This window comes from Metopolophium dirhodum, chromosome 8, assembly GCF_019925205.1.
Source record: "Metopolophium dirhodum isolate CAU chromosome 8, ASM1992520v1, whole genome shotgun sequence".
In the NCBI taxonomy this organism is placed as follows: Eukaryota; Metazoa; Arthropoda; class Insecta; order Hemiptera; family Aphididae; genus Metopolophium; species Metopolophium dirhodum.
The window spans coordinates 14,776,658-14,794,686 of NC_083567.1; the positions used below are offsets into that span (position 1 = coordinate 14,776,658).

The 18,029-nt window shown below is 33.7% G+C and overlaps 2 protein-coding genes across 5 annotated transcripts in view; one reads left to right on the plus strand and one right to left on the minus strand.

Annotated features, from left to right (window-relative positions):
* LOC132951127 (protein O-mannosyl-transferase TMTC2-like) overlaps positions 1 to 3,466 on the plus strand; it is a 322,298-nt gene extending 318,832 nt beyond the window's left edge. For all 3 annotated transcript variants that reach the window (XM_061022843.1, XM_061022844.1, XM_061022845.1), the window contains one exon: positions 65 to 3,466. In XM_061022843.1, coding sequence (XP_060878826.1) covers positions 65 to 235 — 171 coding nt within the window. In that variant the 3' untranslated portion in view covers positions 236 to 3,466. The remainder of the gene's footprint in view (positions 1 to 64) is intronic.
* LOC132951129 (phospholipase A1-like) overlaps positions 3,296 to 18,029 on the minus strand; it is a 31,882-nt gene continuing 17,148 nt past the window's right edge. For both annotated transcript variants that reach the window (XM_061022846.1, XM_061022847.1), the window contains exons 3-7: positions 12,344 to 12,534; positions 7,581 to 7,826; positions 6,438 to 6,617; positions 5,016 to 5,205; positions 3,296 to 3,705 (exon numbers count right to left, since the gene is read on the minus strand). In XM_061022846.1, coding sequence (XP_060878829.1) covers positions 3,516 to 3,705; positions 5,016 to 5,205; positions 6,438 to 6,617; positions 7,581 to 7,826; positions 12,344 to 12,534 — 997 coding nt within the window. In that variant the 3' untranslated portion in view covers positions 3,296 to 3,515. The remainder of the gene's footprint in view (positions 3,706 to 5,015; positions 5,206 to 6,437; positions 6,618 to 7,580; positions 7,827 to 12,343; positions 12,535 to 18,029) is intronic.

Consider the following 18,029-nt stretch of genomic DNA (forward strand, 5'->3'; position numbering starts at 1 on the left):
GCCTGTGCCAATCTAACGTGTGACTTACCGTCTCGTAACCATCACGCGTCTGTTGTGTTCGCAGGACGCGAGCAGCCACAGCAACCTGGGAGCCATGCTGCACCTGAACGGCAAACACCGAGAGGCGTTATCCAGCTACCAGAACGCGCTGAGGATATCGCCGGACGACCGGACCACGCTGGACAATCTCAACAAACTGAGGAACGTGTTGCGGCGCCGGTCCCGAGCGGCGTGATGATGACCACCGCGACGGACGTGATAATAATATTACACCGTAATGATATTATGTACTTAATATAGGGTTATAATAATAATATAATATGACGATAATTTGACGACGACGACGACGACGACGCGTGTGTGCGGTTTTGTATTTGAAACGTAATTTTCTATATTTTTTTTTTCGTACCTATATAATAATATATATAAATATATTTTAAAAATATTTAATCCTGTACATAATAATACATAGTATATACCTACCATATATTATATGATATTATAGTACCTATGTGTATGATTGAAGTCTTATGTATTAAATATTATAAAAATTCTAACATGATATTATTCTATGATATTGTGTAGTGTACATATTATTGTAAATTTAAATTTTATTTTACTTGCAATGAGTCTACATAACATTATTATTATTATTTTTACTACCATATTTATATAGTAGAACCTCGATAGTCCGGACGAATTCAGACCAAGTGTCGTCCTGATCACTAAAAGTTTTTCGAGGGTACTCGGGTACTCGAATGGCTAAGGACTTTTTCCATCCCTTTAATTTATTACATTAAAAAACTAGTTACAAAAAAAAATGAAGTAACATTTATTAGGTACAAGATTCGACTAGCTGATGTTTATTAGCGAAGAATTCGGTTATCTTCTTTTGAGTAAGTTGTATAGATTTTCGTTTCAAAGCAGCAACAAAATTGCAATTTTCAGTGCTCTACGTGCTCAATATTGAGTGCAGCTTTCAGCACTCCCACTTAACTCGTAGGTTAACTGTGTTTCGGAAATTCTGGTCAAATTAGGTAGGTACCTATTTATGTTTCGTCCGGACTATCGAGCCTCTACAATTTAATAATATGTTGGTACTTATTTACAAAGTGGCAGAAAACCTATGGTCTTCTTCAGCGTGGAATATTCGAATTCAGCGGACCCCACTCGTAATAATATTACTATACGTATTTGAAATTGCCGATTTCCTCGGACGACTTAACCACGAGTTTTCGTTTTATACAAATTAAAGTCTTTGCCGGCTTTCAGGAGCGTAGCCACACAAACAAATCTACATTATTGACAATTGTTTTTTTTATAAGTGTTCGTTGAAGCCAAAGCTGTAAAAAAGTTACGAGAACCGCAACGATCGAGGTGATCGAGCTCTAGTACTCGTGATGCAAAATCCAATTAAAATTTACTGGTGTCAATAGTAATTATACTATGATACATCTTTTTTATCGGTTACTTCGAGATAACGTCGTAATATACTATCTTATTTGTAACTTTTAATTTACCCCCACCATGTCCGTGGAGAAATCGGTAGTTTTCAACGAAAGAATAATTCTCCACCGAATACGAACACTATAATTAATATATATATAATATATATATATATACTCTCACAGTTACACTTTCAGAAGACCGTTTGTTTTTTCAGCTTTTTAAGTATGTATAACATTAGTTCTAATATATTATATTATATTGTACAAAATCGATAGAATTAAAATATTATTATATATTTATTTTCGTTTCCATTCATGATGATATTATTATAATAGTATGCTAGAATTTAGTCGCGGGCGTTACGATCAAAACGTGACGAACCTAACCCCCAGCTTAATATATTTTTCTTCGGCCATCGTTCACTGGAAAATCGAGGAGGAGGGGAACAGAAAGAGTGAAAACTGGTACCCGGTATTTTATTGAGAAACGCGGTTTTCCAAATGCTTCGGTCACAGGACCCGGTGGTCCTGATCAAACAGGTGGAAGTTTATCTCGTCATCATAATAAAAAAAGTCCGTCACGGTCTCGACGAGTTATAAGAATCGTGAAGCGCCGAAGACAAAACCTCGCAATCAATTTGGTGGGTCGACACGTCACCTAGTCCGTCACGCGGAATTTTTCCTTATATTTTCAAACAAGCTTCCCGTTTCGCCTCGAACGGTGTTATATCGACGTCATCACCTTCGACGGTTTTATTTTTATTATAATTCATTTTTTTTTTTTTTAACAAACTCGTTCTGGAAACAGCGAATTTTTCACCATCGATTATAATAATGTATTAAACCAAACCGTTTATCTACGTCTATGCTTATCGCATTACTAAAAAACGTAATTTTATTTGTTTTGAAATAATTAATATACACACGTGTGTACTGCTGCCAACGCCGTTGCCCATTCGAACATAATATTTTTTTAACTCATATTATATTTTATTGTTTGGTGAGCACACGCGAGTGGTGCAGTCGTGCTCGTAATCTTTTTCTGTCATAACTTCATTAATTTCTTAAGACGTTTCATGGCTTTGTCGTAGGTACAACCACCGTCGAGGTGATAGAGGGAATAACCATTTGATATTTTTGCGTTAATTTTTTTCGTATCTTTATTTTTAGTCCACTGCAAGATACTTGGGGGGGGGGGGGGGGGGGGAGAGAGTGTTCCTATTTCCCGACGTCATAACGTTTCGTTTTATTTTTAATTGTATATATTTAATATTATATTATTATTATGAAAGCGTAATATAAAATGTTGTTATTGTATTGTATGTTGCGTATATATCTCTGTGTGAAATATTATGTCAAATGATTAATGTTTTTAAGATAGACCTTAACCGACCGGCCGACCGTTTTTTTTCACGGCCGTCTCGATTTATTTTTTTAATCCATTTTCGTAACAAAAATGATTTATAGTGTGTTTTAATAATATAATAATTTATTTACTATGACCGTTGCGTGCGGTGATATCGTCGTCAGACCATCCGGCCTGGAAACGCTTTTCTTTCGCGATTTTCCGAAATCCAAAAAAAAAACCAAAAACAACGCCGTCTCCGCTTCTAGTCAACGATATTCGCGATAATCCAACTATGTGACACACCTATGTCAGACGCCTATATAGTATATTATAATTTAATATATTGCGATGACGCAATATTTTAGAACATTTCACATAGGTTCGTGGACATCCGAACTCTAAAAATGCATAATACATAATATTATTATAGCCATTTATATACATACAATATATAGGTGTTCGCATATTATAATATTAATAATATTATGTAAAAACGCGATTAAAGCATTGTACATGATTTATACGATTCACACAAAAATAATAATAATATTATAATATAATATAACATAAGTGTGTGTTTATGTGACTTAAATGTAAATATATTTGAAAACAAATATTTGATATTTTGTACATTTCGTGTAAAGACAATAAAATTAAGACGTCTCATGATTATTGTTGTTGCCGACGTTCATTTCACACCGTCCTCCCCGTCCGCGATTTCAGTGGTTTCTGTTGTGGTTGTTGACGTTGCTGCTGTTGTAGTCCTCGTCTTCGGGCAGCCGCATCGACTGATCTACGCTGTCGCTGTTCGGCTGTGACGGCGGCGGACAGCAGTACGGACTACCCTTGACGCTGGTCTTAGAACAGTACGGTGCGTCCGAGTTGGTCACGCAGTACACGCCGTTCACCCTGCAACGCCACAATAGTTAGGACTGTGGAAAGCTAGGTCAATTTTTTGTCGTCGTTTTTCCGTGATTTTAGACCAATAAGCGGAAGAAAAATTTACGCAGTACCAATAGCCCGATTTTAATTTCGAAAACATTTTTCTTTCTAGGTCATGTGGAAAATGGATTTTTTTTTTTTTTATTATTAACTTAAGTAAAGGTGAAATTTGAAAAAAAAATGTTTTTGGTAACACATTACTGATCAATAATACAAAAATCGAAAATCCATTTCTTACATAACCTAGGAAATAGAACAAAGATTGATGTACTTAAATCAAAATTCAAACAAGTAATTCTTCAGTTATTAAAATGTAGATACTAAGGATGATAGTCCTTAAAAATGGTTTTACAAAAATGTAGAGTAAATATATTAATATTGGATCTATAGTATTTATTATTCTGGAGCCATGCCTAAAAATAATTTATATCGATGGTATAATATTAATTACCAAAATTGTCAAATGACCATAGCACCCACGTGTCTGTCCTTACTACACAAAGCTAAACAACTCAAAAACTACTGTTTGAATTTTGGTTTTGATACGTCAACATTTTCAGAAAAATTACCCACAAAATAATTTAGAGTGGAAAAGTAGTTCTTATATGAAAAACAGAAGTTGCTATCTCAGAATACTTCTAAGTAGCAAAAAAAAAATCTAAAGTTTATGTTTTAGGAATTACTCAATAAAAATAATTTCTAATAATTTCTATTACATTTCCGTTATTTGGAATAAATTCTCAGGAAATAACATGACGCTTTAAAAATATAATGTAAGTAAAGTAATTACAGTAATACATTAATATCGTCATTACGTTACTAATAGCTACTACCCAATACTTTTAATATGTTACGACTCCGGATGATCGTGACGAATCGAAATCCAAATTATTGCAATGTCCACGGAGAATATAATCACAATATTATATCCATCACATCTGCTGCAGCTATTTACATATTATCAGCAAGCGGTTTTTTTTTGTTACTAAAATCCTAATGCAGTTCCTAAATAGATATAGTGTGCGACACAAAATAAAATATACACGAAAAAACCATCGCCGCTTCTGATAATGTCTGTTTGATAATTGCGTTGCACCCATTTAAGTCTTAATTCCGATATCGTTTATAACGAAATCGCGCGAGACAATATTATAATAATATGTCGCGAGAAAACATAATTACTGTTACTTGACGCAGTTTTCGACAGAATATAATATATTAGATAGTACTCTCGGACCAGCTTCGGAATGCGTTCGGAAACGAGACGGGACACTTACTCGTCGGGTGTGTGTTGGCCCAGGACGACGTACGGCGTTTGACCGAAAGAGTTGACGACCGAATAGCTTGAACCTCCTTCGCCGCCCTGCAAACATCTCCTGGTGCACGGTACCGCTTTTCGGGCGGCTTCCTGGTCCAAACTCTCTGCCAGGTAACAGACGCTCCTCGTGTGACCGCACAGTTCGGTGTCTGCGCACGAATAAGTACATCATATTTTATTAGATCGCTCCGGGAAAAAATGTCGCGCGAAAATTTGGAAAAAAAATGTTTGACACTCGCGCTGCATGCAGAGGCTGAAGTAATGACTTCGCGAACGATTCCCATCGTGGCCTGCACGTCAGTCAATCCCGCAATATTCCCTCAAGATTATCAAACGTCGTCGAAATTACACCCTTCCCCCCCTCCAGACTTGCCCAGAGTCGGGTTTGTGCAGGTTAGCGGATATGTTCTATCGTGATTCGTTGCACTGCGACCGAATTCGATCGGTTCGTGATCAGATAGATGCAGTGGTGTTGTCGAGAAGCAAGGTAAGTCCAGAGCCACTATAATCTCGGAAAATAACTAGCCCAACATAAATTAACAAATTGTTACATTTTTCTCGATAATATCAGTAAGTATATGTTATTATTTTATAACGATTACGGCATTTTTAATTAGGAACTTTATCAAAAGTATTACAAAAAAAAAATGTAAAACTTTATATGTACACTTATTATAAGTAGATACATGATAGGCATCGGGTTCATATTCCCTTGAATTTTTACAAAAAAGTTGTTACAATGATATTATTATACCAAGAAAATTAATATAATTTGTAAACTCTCCCGATTTTAATGACCTGTAAACTCTCCCGGGTCTTCATTAGTATGTATTGAAGAGTGTAATATGTAAACTCTCCTGGGTCTACTTCAGTACTACTTGAAGGGGAAACTCTCCTGAAACTGTTATAACTTCGTTTGTATATTATTATATAGTCGTATCATTGTACTTATAGTGTTATAATGCGAATATTATACAAAAAGTTAATATTCGGGATAACGATAATTGAATCACTTCATAATAATAATTATTTATAATGATAATCCCAGTCTCTGTCTATAGCAAATTCGCAGTGTAGCAATACAGTTTGAAACAGCTCGGGATAGTTAACACATTTCCTCTTGAGGTAAACATAATGTTGACCCGGGAGAGTTGACATGCCGATTATTGGTTCACTATTAGTCGATTTAATTTATATTATCATCTAAGTAAGCATGTACAATGCAATTGATTTCGATATCATATTATCTCCGAAGTGACCGGTTTCTGCGGTGCTGCAGAATGTATAGCAATTACACAGCAGCACTTGCCTGCAGGGTAAGTCACATCGTATAACCTAACCCTTGAGTGTAAGGGCGCCACTTTCGCATCCACGTACTCACCGGAAGAGTTCGAACAGAACGGCTGCACGTGTCCCCCGTTCAGACAGAAATCCACGTGCCCCATGCGCTTCAGATCACCGTACTTGGACGTGGCGTGTATGATCTGCACGACGTCCGCGTCCCCGGAATCCAATCGGCTGGACGCCCGGTTGCGGATCAATGGTTTTGCCGGATCCACGCCTGTAACGTGTGATGGAAATCAAAAATCTCACATATTATTATGATAACACTTCTGTGGACATATTGTGTCTTTAATCGTTTTTGCTTTTTTTGTACAATTCGAGTAATCGTAATAATTATTGTATTACTCGTTTCCGTAAGTAACCACAATAGTATCGAAGACCAATTCACTGTCAAAATGATATCTACTACTTCAAAATGATTTAAGTGCATTTCAAAAAAATTGTGTGATAAAAACGACATGTCTATAAATTAATATAGAAAAATGTGCCATTATTTCTTTCTCCTTAATAAAAAGAACCTATTATTTTTGATTATAACTTTAAAAAAAATTAAATACCTCGAGCAAATGAAATTAATGATCTTGATGATCCTTTCAATTCAAACTCTGATTTTAAATTTCGTACTTATAATATTAACAATATATCATTAAAAAATCATCAGCTAAACTAGGATTTATCAAACGAAACCTGTAAAGACTTCCACAATGCCCATACTCTCAATTGTTGTATTTATCATTAGTAAGCTCTCAACTGGAATATGAAGATTTGATAAAGCGCACCAAAATCATAACCCAAAATCTAGAATAATTTTCAATTGTTTAAGATTTTTAACGTTCTAAATGTAAACATTTATAGATTTCCTCATTCTGATTATAATATTATAAATAGGTTCTTTTCTATCTCACTACTGGAAAAAAATGATTTAAACTACCAAATTTAAAATGTCTTTACAAACTATTAAACAATATTGTCATAGATTATCCAACTCAAATCCAACTCAAAACTCCAGACATAAACAACTTTCCTATTCACCGAATATATCAACTGGATATACGTCATTCTCCCATTCTAATAATTCAATGTCTCCGGGAAACTATGAATAATGTAGATTTGTTTCACTCTTCGCTCAATGATGTTTGTTCTCATCCGCATCAATCTTTATTTATGTAGATATAAGTACCTATGATGCGGTGCATTCTGAACGGCAAGTAATTGGCCATAATGCCACACAGGTGTGCGCCCAAGCTGTGGCCCACGCACGTCAGCTGGTCCACGTCCAGGCCGGCGGCTCGAAGATGCGTCAACATGACAGCCATACACCTGGCCACGGGCTTGAGATTGTGAACCGCTGCTGCATAACAAGGGATGGCCGAGAGTTTGCCCCAGTCCACCATGAACACGTTGTATTTTCCGTTGTTCAAGTACGCTGTAAATCAGACGATTTTCAAAAATATACTTTCAAAAATTTCTCACCAAATCGCTCGGGGCTTTCAGATTATTCATACTTTGAAACGTAATACATTTCTAAACATGTAATTTCTGTACTAGTAAAATTTACTATATTTTAGTTACATCTTTGTACATTGGTATTCATATTATGAATATAATCCACATTATATACGTCTGGAATGCAAATGTAATGAAACATATTTTAAACCAACTTAAATGTTAGGTAATAACGTATAGTAATAATACGAGTAATAACATTTGATAATAGTAGATTTGAGAGTGGTTGCCTGTGTAGGTCATCACATACCTTACCGATATTAATATTTCGATGAATACGAGTCCATTAAAATATTGAATAATTTATGTTTTAACGTTCATCGTGTCGATACGATAATAGTTTATGCAGATGTCGTAATGCACTTCACGTGTGCGCATCAATCATAATTTATATTTTATTAATATTTACAGTCGTGGTCGCGTTGCATTATTATTGGATACCTACCTATATATATATATTAGTGTTCAAACGTGAAACGCTGCAGCAGACCAACCAAACGACAGCGTATACATAATATTATATATTAATATTATTGCATCGATGGGAAGGTGTTTTTTTTTCGTCCCAGTCTAGTGCCTATGCATAATATCATTATCGTCGAGTTTGCATAAAACGCTTTAAATCCGTTTATTTTATCATCTCGCACGCGCGCAATCAGCGTCGAATAGTTTTAACACGGTAAACATGATAATGATAACAACATAATATTATCATTTCGTATACACTTGTTTGCGCACACGAGCACTCGCGTTTAAGCCCGGGATTGATGGTTGCAGTTATAGTGCACCCTGCTGCATAGCCATCCGCTTGCATGCATTGTGCATCCATTCAACCCGGCACGATGTACCTCATCGTCATGGAAAGCTTTAGTGATTGCCTCGTTTTGGAAAAAAAAATTGTTTTTATTACGGTCTTCCAGTAATTGGTTAATTAGACAAAATAAGCTTGTATAGACAAAGCTAAAATTTATTGATATAATTCATTGATCCTAAGTGGATCGATTAATGTTTTTATTATACATTATGATTGGAGATTTTTTGTTTTACTTTTTTCTTGTTTTAAATTACCTACAAAATAAAAATAATCGGCTCGATCGGTCAATGAATCCCTATAAATGAATGAATGTTTCTTCGAAATGTCATAAAACGTTTGAGAGCCAGTCTGATCGATTTCCTTCTCTGTTTCCGGTCAGAAATATAATAATATTATTATTATTAACCTGCGACGTTATTTAGACGTTATCCACATATATATTATACCGATATGCATACCCACGTATAATAAACGGATGTCCGAGAACCGAGCTACAGGGTGGAGCAGAAAATAACAGTTTACGGTTGTTTACCTGTGATTGTAAATATTATATACGGACATAGAGGTATAATATTATTATTGTTTTCCACCGTCGTGTGTGAATTTTTGATTTTCCCTATTTGCTATTATATTTACGCGTCTTCCGTCAAGTACGGAAATATCAAAAAGAAAATAAAGTACAACCTGTCTTGTACATACATATAATACGCTAGGTATGTAAATGAGTTTGTATAAACTTGTTTGAGACTTGTATTTTGAATACTATTTATTTATTTTTTATTGTCATTTTAGTTCAACAAACGACGCGACAGAGGTGGAAGTAATACTATAGTGGTTCCCACCTCAGTTGTGACACCACATGAAAGAAAAAAAAGTATGTAAATGAGTGAGCCGTGTTGTACTATCCAATTTTTCAGCAGAATGCATGTTAACATTTGATATAATACGATTCGTGTATTAGGTTTTCCACATGCTGCTTGAAACATTATCATACGTTTTAAAGTGAATTTCGATTTTACAAACTGAAAAACGTATCATTTAGGCAGTTTATAGGTCAACTGGTACCAGCTCTATACCCAGTTCTCTAACCCGTAAAAACATGTAAATCGCTCTGTGGCCGTAGTGAGGAACCCACACACAAAAGCCGGACAATATCCATCGCGAGTTGAGAAAATTTATTCACGGACCTGCTTGTTCTCACCGACTCGGAGACCAGAGAAACTAAACGTGCTAACGAAAGAAAGAAAACGCGAAGAGTCTGTCGATAGCCAACACATTGCACTCGAGTAAAATATAATTACGTCAAACGCGTAGGCGTTCACCGCGGTGACGCCAAAGCGTGCTCACAGGTCTTTAAGTCCCGTAATGGCTCCCCCTTTCCTATATTAGTGGCTGTTAAACGGATTCCCAAAAGTAATCTCAAAAGTCGAAACTCGAGAGGGACGAACAAATTGAATTATTAATTCGTGAGCCATCAGAAATGTGCGAGACCCGTCCTGAAAAATAACACTAAGGTTACTTAATAATAATAACGATGACGCGGTGACTGTGCACAGGGAAATCCGTTTGACCCAAAAAGCAATCTCCCGTCGATTTCGGTGGTTTAAAATAATGTTTTAGATCTTGAGCGGGCAATTTTAATTCTACAATGATGTGTGTTGTTTGTTATTTTTATGTTTAAACAAGTTTTCTAGTATTAAAAATTATCCAATCGTTAACATTAAGTGAGGTTTTAGGTATAGAAAATAGGATTTAGCTTGTTCATCAAAGGGTCTTATCTGGGAAACTTATCAATATTCTTTAAAAAAATCAGAGGAAAAAATACGAAAATTCGTTAAAATTATAATCAAAATAATTATTTGGTAATCTTGCTTATCAAAAAGTTTGATAACCTGGCGCTTCGAATCATTTTTAATCGTATACAATTATGTAATCTTTATATAGAATTTGAAGTTAAGGCTTACTGTAAAAGTGGTAAAATAAAAAAATGTTATATCAGCAACGAATAATAATTGTTAACAATAAAAAATTATATTTTAAATTTTATTTTGTGTTCAAAAATAATTCTACAAATAAAAAATATAGTATGATAACCGAAATTTATTGTACTAATAAACGATTGATACATTATTTCGGTAGAAACGTCGACGAACAAAGGTCACGGCGAGTCTATTGAGATGTATTTTTACTAACTCATTTATATACTTATACAACTATTCATACGACTGGCATGAAGAGGGCCAAAGAGAATAACATGAATTATATTATTGACTTTTTTGAGTCCAGTCTCATCACATTTTACACCAACGCGACGCCGTCTTCGCCGCCATCGTTTATTATGACATAATTTTCCGCGTGTACTGTATAATATGTCTTGTATGATTAAATACTCCATTCACTAAGTTTTCTATTTGAGTTAAAAAAATGTATGCATTTAATTATATGACGGATGAAAATAGATCAAACAGACTCCACTGACTATTTACTCACTAATAATTTGTACAAATTGCAATTATAATTTTAGTTTAAAGTACTTCTTAGAACGTTAAATTATTGCAAACAAAATGTCTAGTTTTTAGGTTTATTAATTCAAAATAAAAAAAAAACGATAATTCATATTATTTTAATTACATACTTCACGGTATTTTTCATCTATTATGACGAATATTGTTTTCTTCGTCAATTATTGGCTTTTTTTTTAGTGCACGCTTATTTTATAAAATGGCATCACTTATCAATGAATTATAAATAGATAAAAACATATATTTTAAACTTTTTTTCAACCTAAATGGCTAAATTATCATCGTTCATTATCATATAATTATATTATAATTGATATTTAGTTTTTTGTGTAAATCTCTAACTAACAACTTAAATACCTACTTAAGGCTATTGTGTAATACTAAATTTAAGCAATAATGTTATTAATATAATATTGTAATTACTACAAAATTCCGTTCAAATCAAATATATTTGTTATGCCCAAATCTATCGATGAGGTTGAACAATTCAATCATGTGTGTAAGCATTGAGACTTGACTTCAGATTTAATATTAGTACCAACTTATATATTTATAATAATAATATATATTAATATTATATGTGATATTATGTATTATTAATATTAATAGCAATTACAATTTAAGAAATAAAAACGAGAACTTAATACAACGGGTAAAATTTACTTAAATTGTATGGATTATCTTAGTGTTTAAATTTTAAACGGAAGTATCAAGTAGGTGTTTAATTTCACGATACTTGTATTATGAGTATCTAATATCTTTATAATATACTCACAAAACCTGTGCATCTTATACTTACCCATATATCGAGTATCTAGTTCAATGGTTCTCAACCTCGTTTGTCCACGCACCATTGGGGATTTCTAAAAATCTCGCGTCCCAGGGTACTATAGTATTTATAATCAATGATAATATTCATGGTAAAATCTAATATCATGTTTATAAACTAAGTTTATAAGTTTAAGGAAACCATCAACTAAGTTCACGTGTCACCCAGGTTGAGGATCACTGATCTAGGCACTCGTTTCGATATGCATCTCAAAAAACCCTTCCGATGATGGGGCGATTAATGTATTAACGAAGTTATCTGTACACACTAACCGTCTCTAAGCACTGCCCCGGGCAAGTAGTCTTGCGACGCTCCACCGTACCCGTGCACAATTAACACCGTGTGCAGCGAACGATCCCATCCACTCGAGTGCAGCCAAGCGGGTGACGTGAATTCGATTTGTTGCTTCTGCATTTTCGAATACCCGTCTCCTCCTTCTCCTCTTCCTCCTCCTCCGGTGTTCCTGAAATATGATACATTATTATCGCATGATGCGTAGTGTTTAAAAAAAAATACGTGACATGATAATAATATCATTATCATAATGATTATAAACCTTCGATGACTAAACGGCTTAATTTTTTTGTCGATAAACTATGTTATATTCGGTTTGGTGCGTTCGAAAAGTTTCACATCACCACCCCGAGTATATAGCCCGCCATAGTAATTCTATATATTTTTTTGTTTACTGTTACCTATATACATGTTATAATTTACGGGTCACCATAGCAACTGGTAACAAGTGTAAATAAAAAAAAGCGTCGCGCGATTTTCAGATTGAAAATTAGCCAAAAGTCATGTCTGTGTCAAAAAAACAAATTTGTTTTGCTGTTTTGTTTTTGTAATTATTTAAATTAAAATCTAGTAACAATTTACCAAGTTGGTGAAGTTTATATTTTTGATTTGTATAAAAATATTAGTTATATAATACTACTAAAATATTGCAAGTTATTAGGTAGATCTATTTTTAAAGATTGTTATAGTCAAATCTATGTCGAATTAAATGTAAATATTTAAATTTAAAATTAAAAACCAACATTGCCATAAGTGCATCTTCTTCGTCATTTTTGACCACAAGCCACTGTTGTATATAGGTTTATTGTATACAACCATCGAGATCGACGTAGTGACTTTTCAGACAGCTTTTTTTTTTCTATATCACGGCTCATTGAATAGGCAAAATAGGTACATTGTCGTGTAAGAAGAATAAATTCATGAGGTACCATAATAATGATATAGGTGTTCTATAATAGTATTGTATTTATTTGTATCCATATATTTATTATATTATCAAAGAGTGAATAATTGCTATAATCAAGGCTGGGCATTAACGAGTTAAAAGTTAAAGTTAAGTTAAAAAGTTAATTTAATTTAAACTTTTTAACTTAACTATTTACTTTTAACTTTTCATTAACTTAACTGTTAAATTACTAAATTTCTTTTCTAATTAACGTGAAATTAATGAGTTTATTTTTCATTGTAAGAAGTAAGTTAAGTTAGTTTATTTTATTATATTTCACTATTTCAGTCTATTTCGTTTTCATGTCGTGTTCACGATTTAAAATAAATTCCATATGACTTTTGCTTTAAAGTGGGCAGACTAGTTAGAATAAAAATATTTCGGAAAATGTCAAATAAAACAACTATACTGTTCTCCGTCGGTAACGATGTATAACAGGGACTGTAACCTCACCGGAACCCTTATTTAAATTGATTTTAAAACTGGAACCTTACCGGAACCAATACTTTTACTCTACACATTTTTTTACATAAGTATAGAACCAAATCAGATAACAAATTTTTTATTTTTTAAGAACCAAAAAGAAAACCGAAACCTAAATTTTAGTGTTTCTGGGAACTGAACCAGAACCGGAACCGATATTTTAGTTTTTCTGGGAACTGAAATGGAACCGAAACCGATATTTTAGTTTTACTGGGAACCTAACAGGAACCGGAACTGTAAAAATCATCAAAGTTCCAGTCCCTGATGTATACGCAAATCCACTGCGTTCAAAAATAGAATCATATTGTACGCAGTTGGCATAACGCGTTGTCAATAATATAATTTGTTAAGCGAGCTTAATATAGATTTTTTGAAACATTGTCAAAGAAGAAAAATAAAAAGAAAAAAATGATAATAGTGCTGTAGTGGTTCACCCTAGTAATATAATGATATTTTTTGTGTGCCTTCAATGAGCTTTTTAAAGATTTCATATTATATTCTGGCGTCAGTGGCTCGTTCAAATCCGTTATAGTCCGTTCAATCATGAATTTTGTCAAATTTATCTTTGGAACATCTGCGTTTATTACATGCCAAATTTTACGTCGTTCTCCTATATTGTCGCCGTAGTATAATAAGTAATAACTATACAATATTATATTATATTAGTATTATATTATAGTTATGAAATGCTTTAAGATCCCGGTTGGAAATTTGTGGTAACGTTGATCAATCACCGTCGACACTCACACAAAATATTGGATCAATTTAATCGTATTCTATATATTTTCGACGCACCGATCAACTGCGATGCAAAAACAATAATTATTATTGTCAAAACAAATTTGAACTCTCGTATATTCAAGAACGTTGTTCCCAGGTGATTTTCGACTTTATTTCACTAACTGTACGATGTGTCATGTGGCGTATAGTGAAACCAATCAAAACGTTCGAAAAGTTTGCAAATGACGTTGTTGACGATTTATTTATATGATAAATTCGAGCCGATCCAAAAAAAAGATGTTAAAGTTTAATAGTCTCTTCCTTGCGGTTTTTATTTCAATCGGGTCTACTTTTTTGTAGACTGCGAACAGCGCAGTATTTCTCAATCGAGAAAACGAAATATTTCGCACGTACACGGTGAAAAATTCTCGCGTTTTTCAGACACACCGCGAAATATATATTACGCCATGACGTTATAATATTATTATCATAATACCGCGACACAATATGTCTCTGCACAACGACGTTTTGTTCTGTGTCGACGATTTAAAAAAAACTGTCTTTGTACGGAAATAACGCTTTACACGCGCGCCGTCGTGTACCTAAATTATATTATATTATATTGGTGTACCCGCCACGCTGACGGTACTTAAGTGAGTATACATGCGTGTTTATGATTTGACCTTTCTGAAAGCGTGGATGACGACGCGGTCTACACACACACACACACACACACACACACACACACACACACTTCTCACAACCCATCGTTGAAACTCGAGCACAAGGTTGTATATACACACTCACACACACACAGTTGTCGTTAACAAAGGAAACCAGGAGAAAACGGTTTTCAGGAAATTCGGTCCTTATGTAATATAATATATTATAAGGCTACAACTTACTCTCCTGTTGTATGCTGTGTTTACCGTCGCGTCGTTTAAACTCGATGATACTCGAATGGGCGTGACACCGCCTTTTGCCGCCGTTTCGTCCATCTATCTCTCTTTATCATTATATCTCTATCTCTCTCTCTCATTGTCTTTGTCTCCGTATCTCTCTCTCTTTTTGTCCTTGTCTCTATCTCTCTCGCTGTCTCTCTCTCTTTCTCTTTCTTCGTGTCCCTCGGTTCACTCGTCAATTCCTCGCGGCACTCCATTTTGTCACCCTCTGTCCACCCCGTTTGACAACGCACACCACCACGGTGTTTGGTCAAAACTTCGAAACGCACCGAATTTGTCGAATGCAGCCTACTCGATGTACCCACGACTAAAAACCTCCACGCTCGTCCGCAGCTCTGTTCGTAGCTCAGCTGTGACGCTCTCGCCCCAAGGAAATCGGAATCGCCGACGCGCGTCTTCAAGTGTTACGATTAGATCATCGCTGTAAAATTTGTTTATTTTTTATTCTGACGACTATACCTACTGATATAATAGTTTACAAGAACCCAGCAGTGTGCGTCGATGTGAAAATATTTTAAGAATGCGAACGACACGAAAATCACATCTTATTTTATAATATTATTTCTACCGCCAAAGCAATAAAACGTTGTAATACGTGGTTATACAACGTGAAACGCGTGGTATTTGACGCAGATTAAATTTTGTGTTGATGGTCGAATTCGTCCAACCATATATCGAGAGTAGTTATAGTCAGAAGTCAGATATTTTAAATGTTTGTGTTCCTCTCCCTTATTATATTACAATATTATCGTGTTCGTTCGATCGACCAATATTTAATATTTATTCATAACTATCGGTACTGCGCATACAATATGAAATTTATATCCTATACAGTTAAATAATATAATATAATATATTATATTGTCGTGGAAAAATATTTTTTTGAGAAGAGAGGGTTCCTCTTGTGGCATATTAAAAACCAATATTGTCGTATGTAAATCCCTAATATCGTTTGCTTAGAAATAATTTATTTTTGTGTGCGAAAAAACTTTGCAGCATACACATTTTCTTATACATTTACTATCTTACTATGCGAATTGTATTATTAAGTTTACTGGTAAAATGTTTACGTTTCAATCAGAATCAACAGATATATTATGGTTCCGAGTGTCACACCATGATGTTTGTTTTGTCTCCAAAAATACACAAATTCAACTCTTCGCTTTATTTAAAACATTGAGATCACCGGTTCACAAAGCTATTACCTATAACTACAGTTGATTAGTGTTTTTTTTTTTATATTTAAATTTAATAAACTTATAAAACAGAATAACTGATGCATGACTCGTTCAATACCTTATTATAAAAATTAATGGATATTAATAACAATATATTTATTTTTTAAAAAAAAAGGAGTTTATAATACTGGATATCCCAAATTGCTGAACAGCACGAAAAAAACAATAATTTTAGGGGACATAATATACACGCGTGGTGAGACACGCTATGTAGTGTGAACAAACGTAAATTACCGGATCTGAATAATCTCAACTATGTGTACACAACAATCATAATCATGATAATATGCTTACGACGATAAATTATTATTAATAATCAAAATATGTTCTCACGGAGTTTTTGTTTCGTATACTAATACCAGGTATTATTTTACGATAATAACAGGCAGGTATAACTATGTGCGTTTCCGGTTTCGTTGATTTCGAATCGGCAACATTCTTTCTTTCTTTCATAATATTTCTGAGCTCGCAATTATATTTGTCCGACAATAGTGATATTTTATTGTATGAAAGTACAACGGTTTATATTCTTAAAAAAAAAATAATATAATTTCAAATAATATTTTAGATTCTGAGCGAAGCGATGAATGTATTGATTTTACAATGATGTGTGTTTTTTTAATTTTTTTAATTTTTTTTTTGTCTTTCATTATCTTTTAGGACAGTAAAAATGCTTGGATTTTCTTCAACAGCAACTTTTCTGATAGGAAAGAGAATCTAGTTGATACTTTGGGGAGTCAAAAGTAAACATTTCTATTAGTTTTCAAACGCGGCGTGAAAAACAAAAGAAAAATTAAGGAAAAACGGGAATTTTTACGCAAAATCTGTTTACGAGAAAATCAATTTTGGTTTTTGGTGCAACTCTAAAACAAATGACCGGAGGTACATGAAATTTTGACTGAATGTTTATATTAGCATTTTCTATACACCATAACATTTTCCAAATAATTTGACTCTTTTTAAACTGTTTACGGACATTGTCAGTTTTCAATTTTTTTAGTTTTTTTTTCTATAAATATCAATAAAATGTTATTTGTTGAGTAAAAAAGCGTGAAAATTTAATATAAGTCTCCTGATACATCGTGCTAATAGCAGTTGAAAAATATTAAAAATATATGGGCACAATTTTTTTTTATAAGCATTTAAAGTTCAAATTTTGACAAAATAATTTAATAATTATTTTGTAGTTAAAAATTTATAAAATGTTCAACTTTTATAGCTAAGGATTGAAAATTGAAAACAAGGCTCCACGTAAATAGGTTATATATAAATTACTTTATTCACAATAATATCATCAAATATACTTGGTAATATC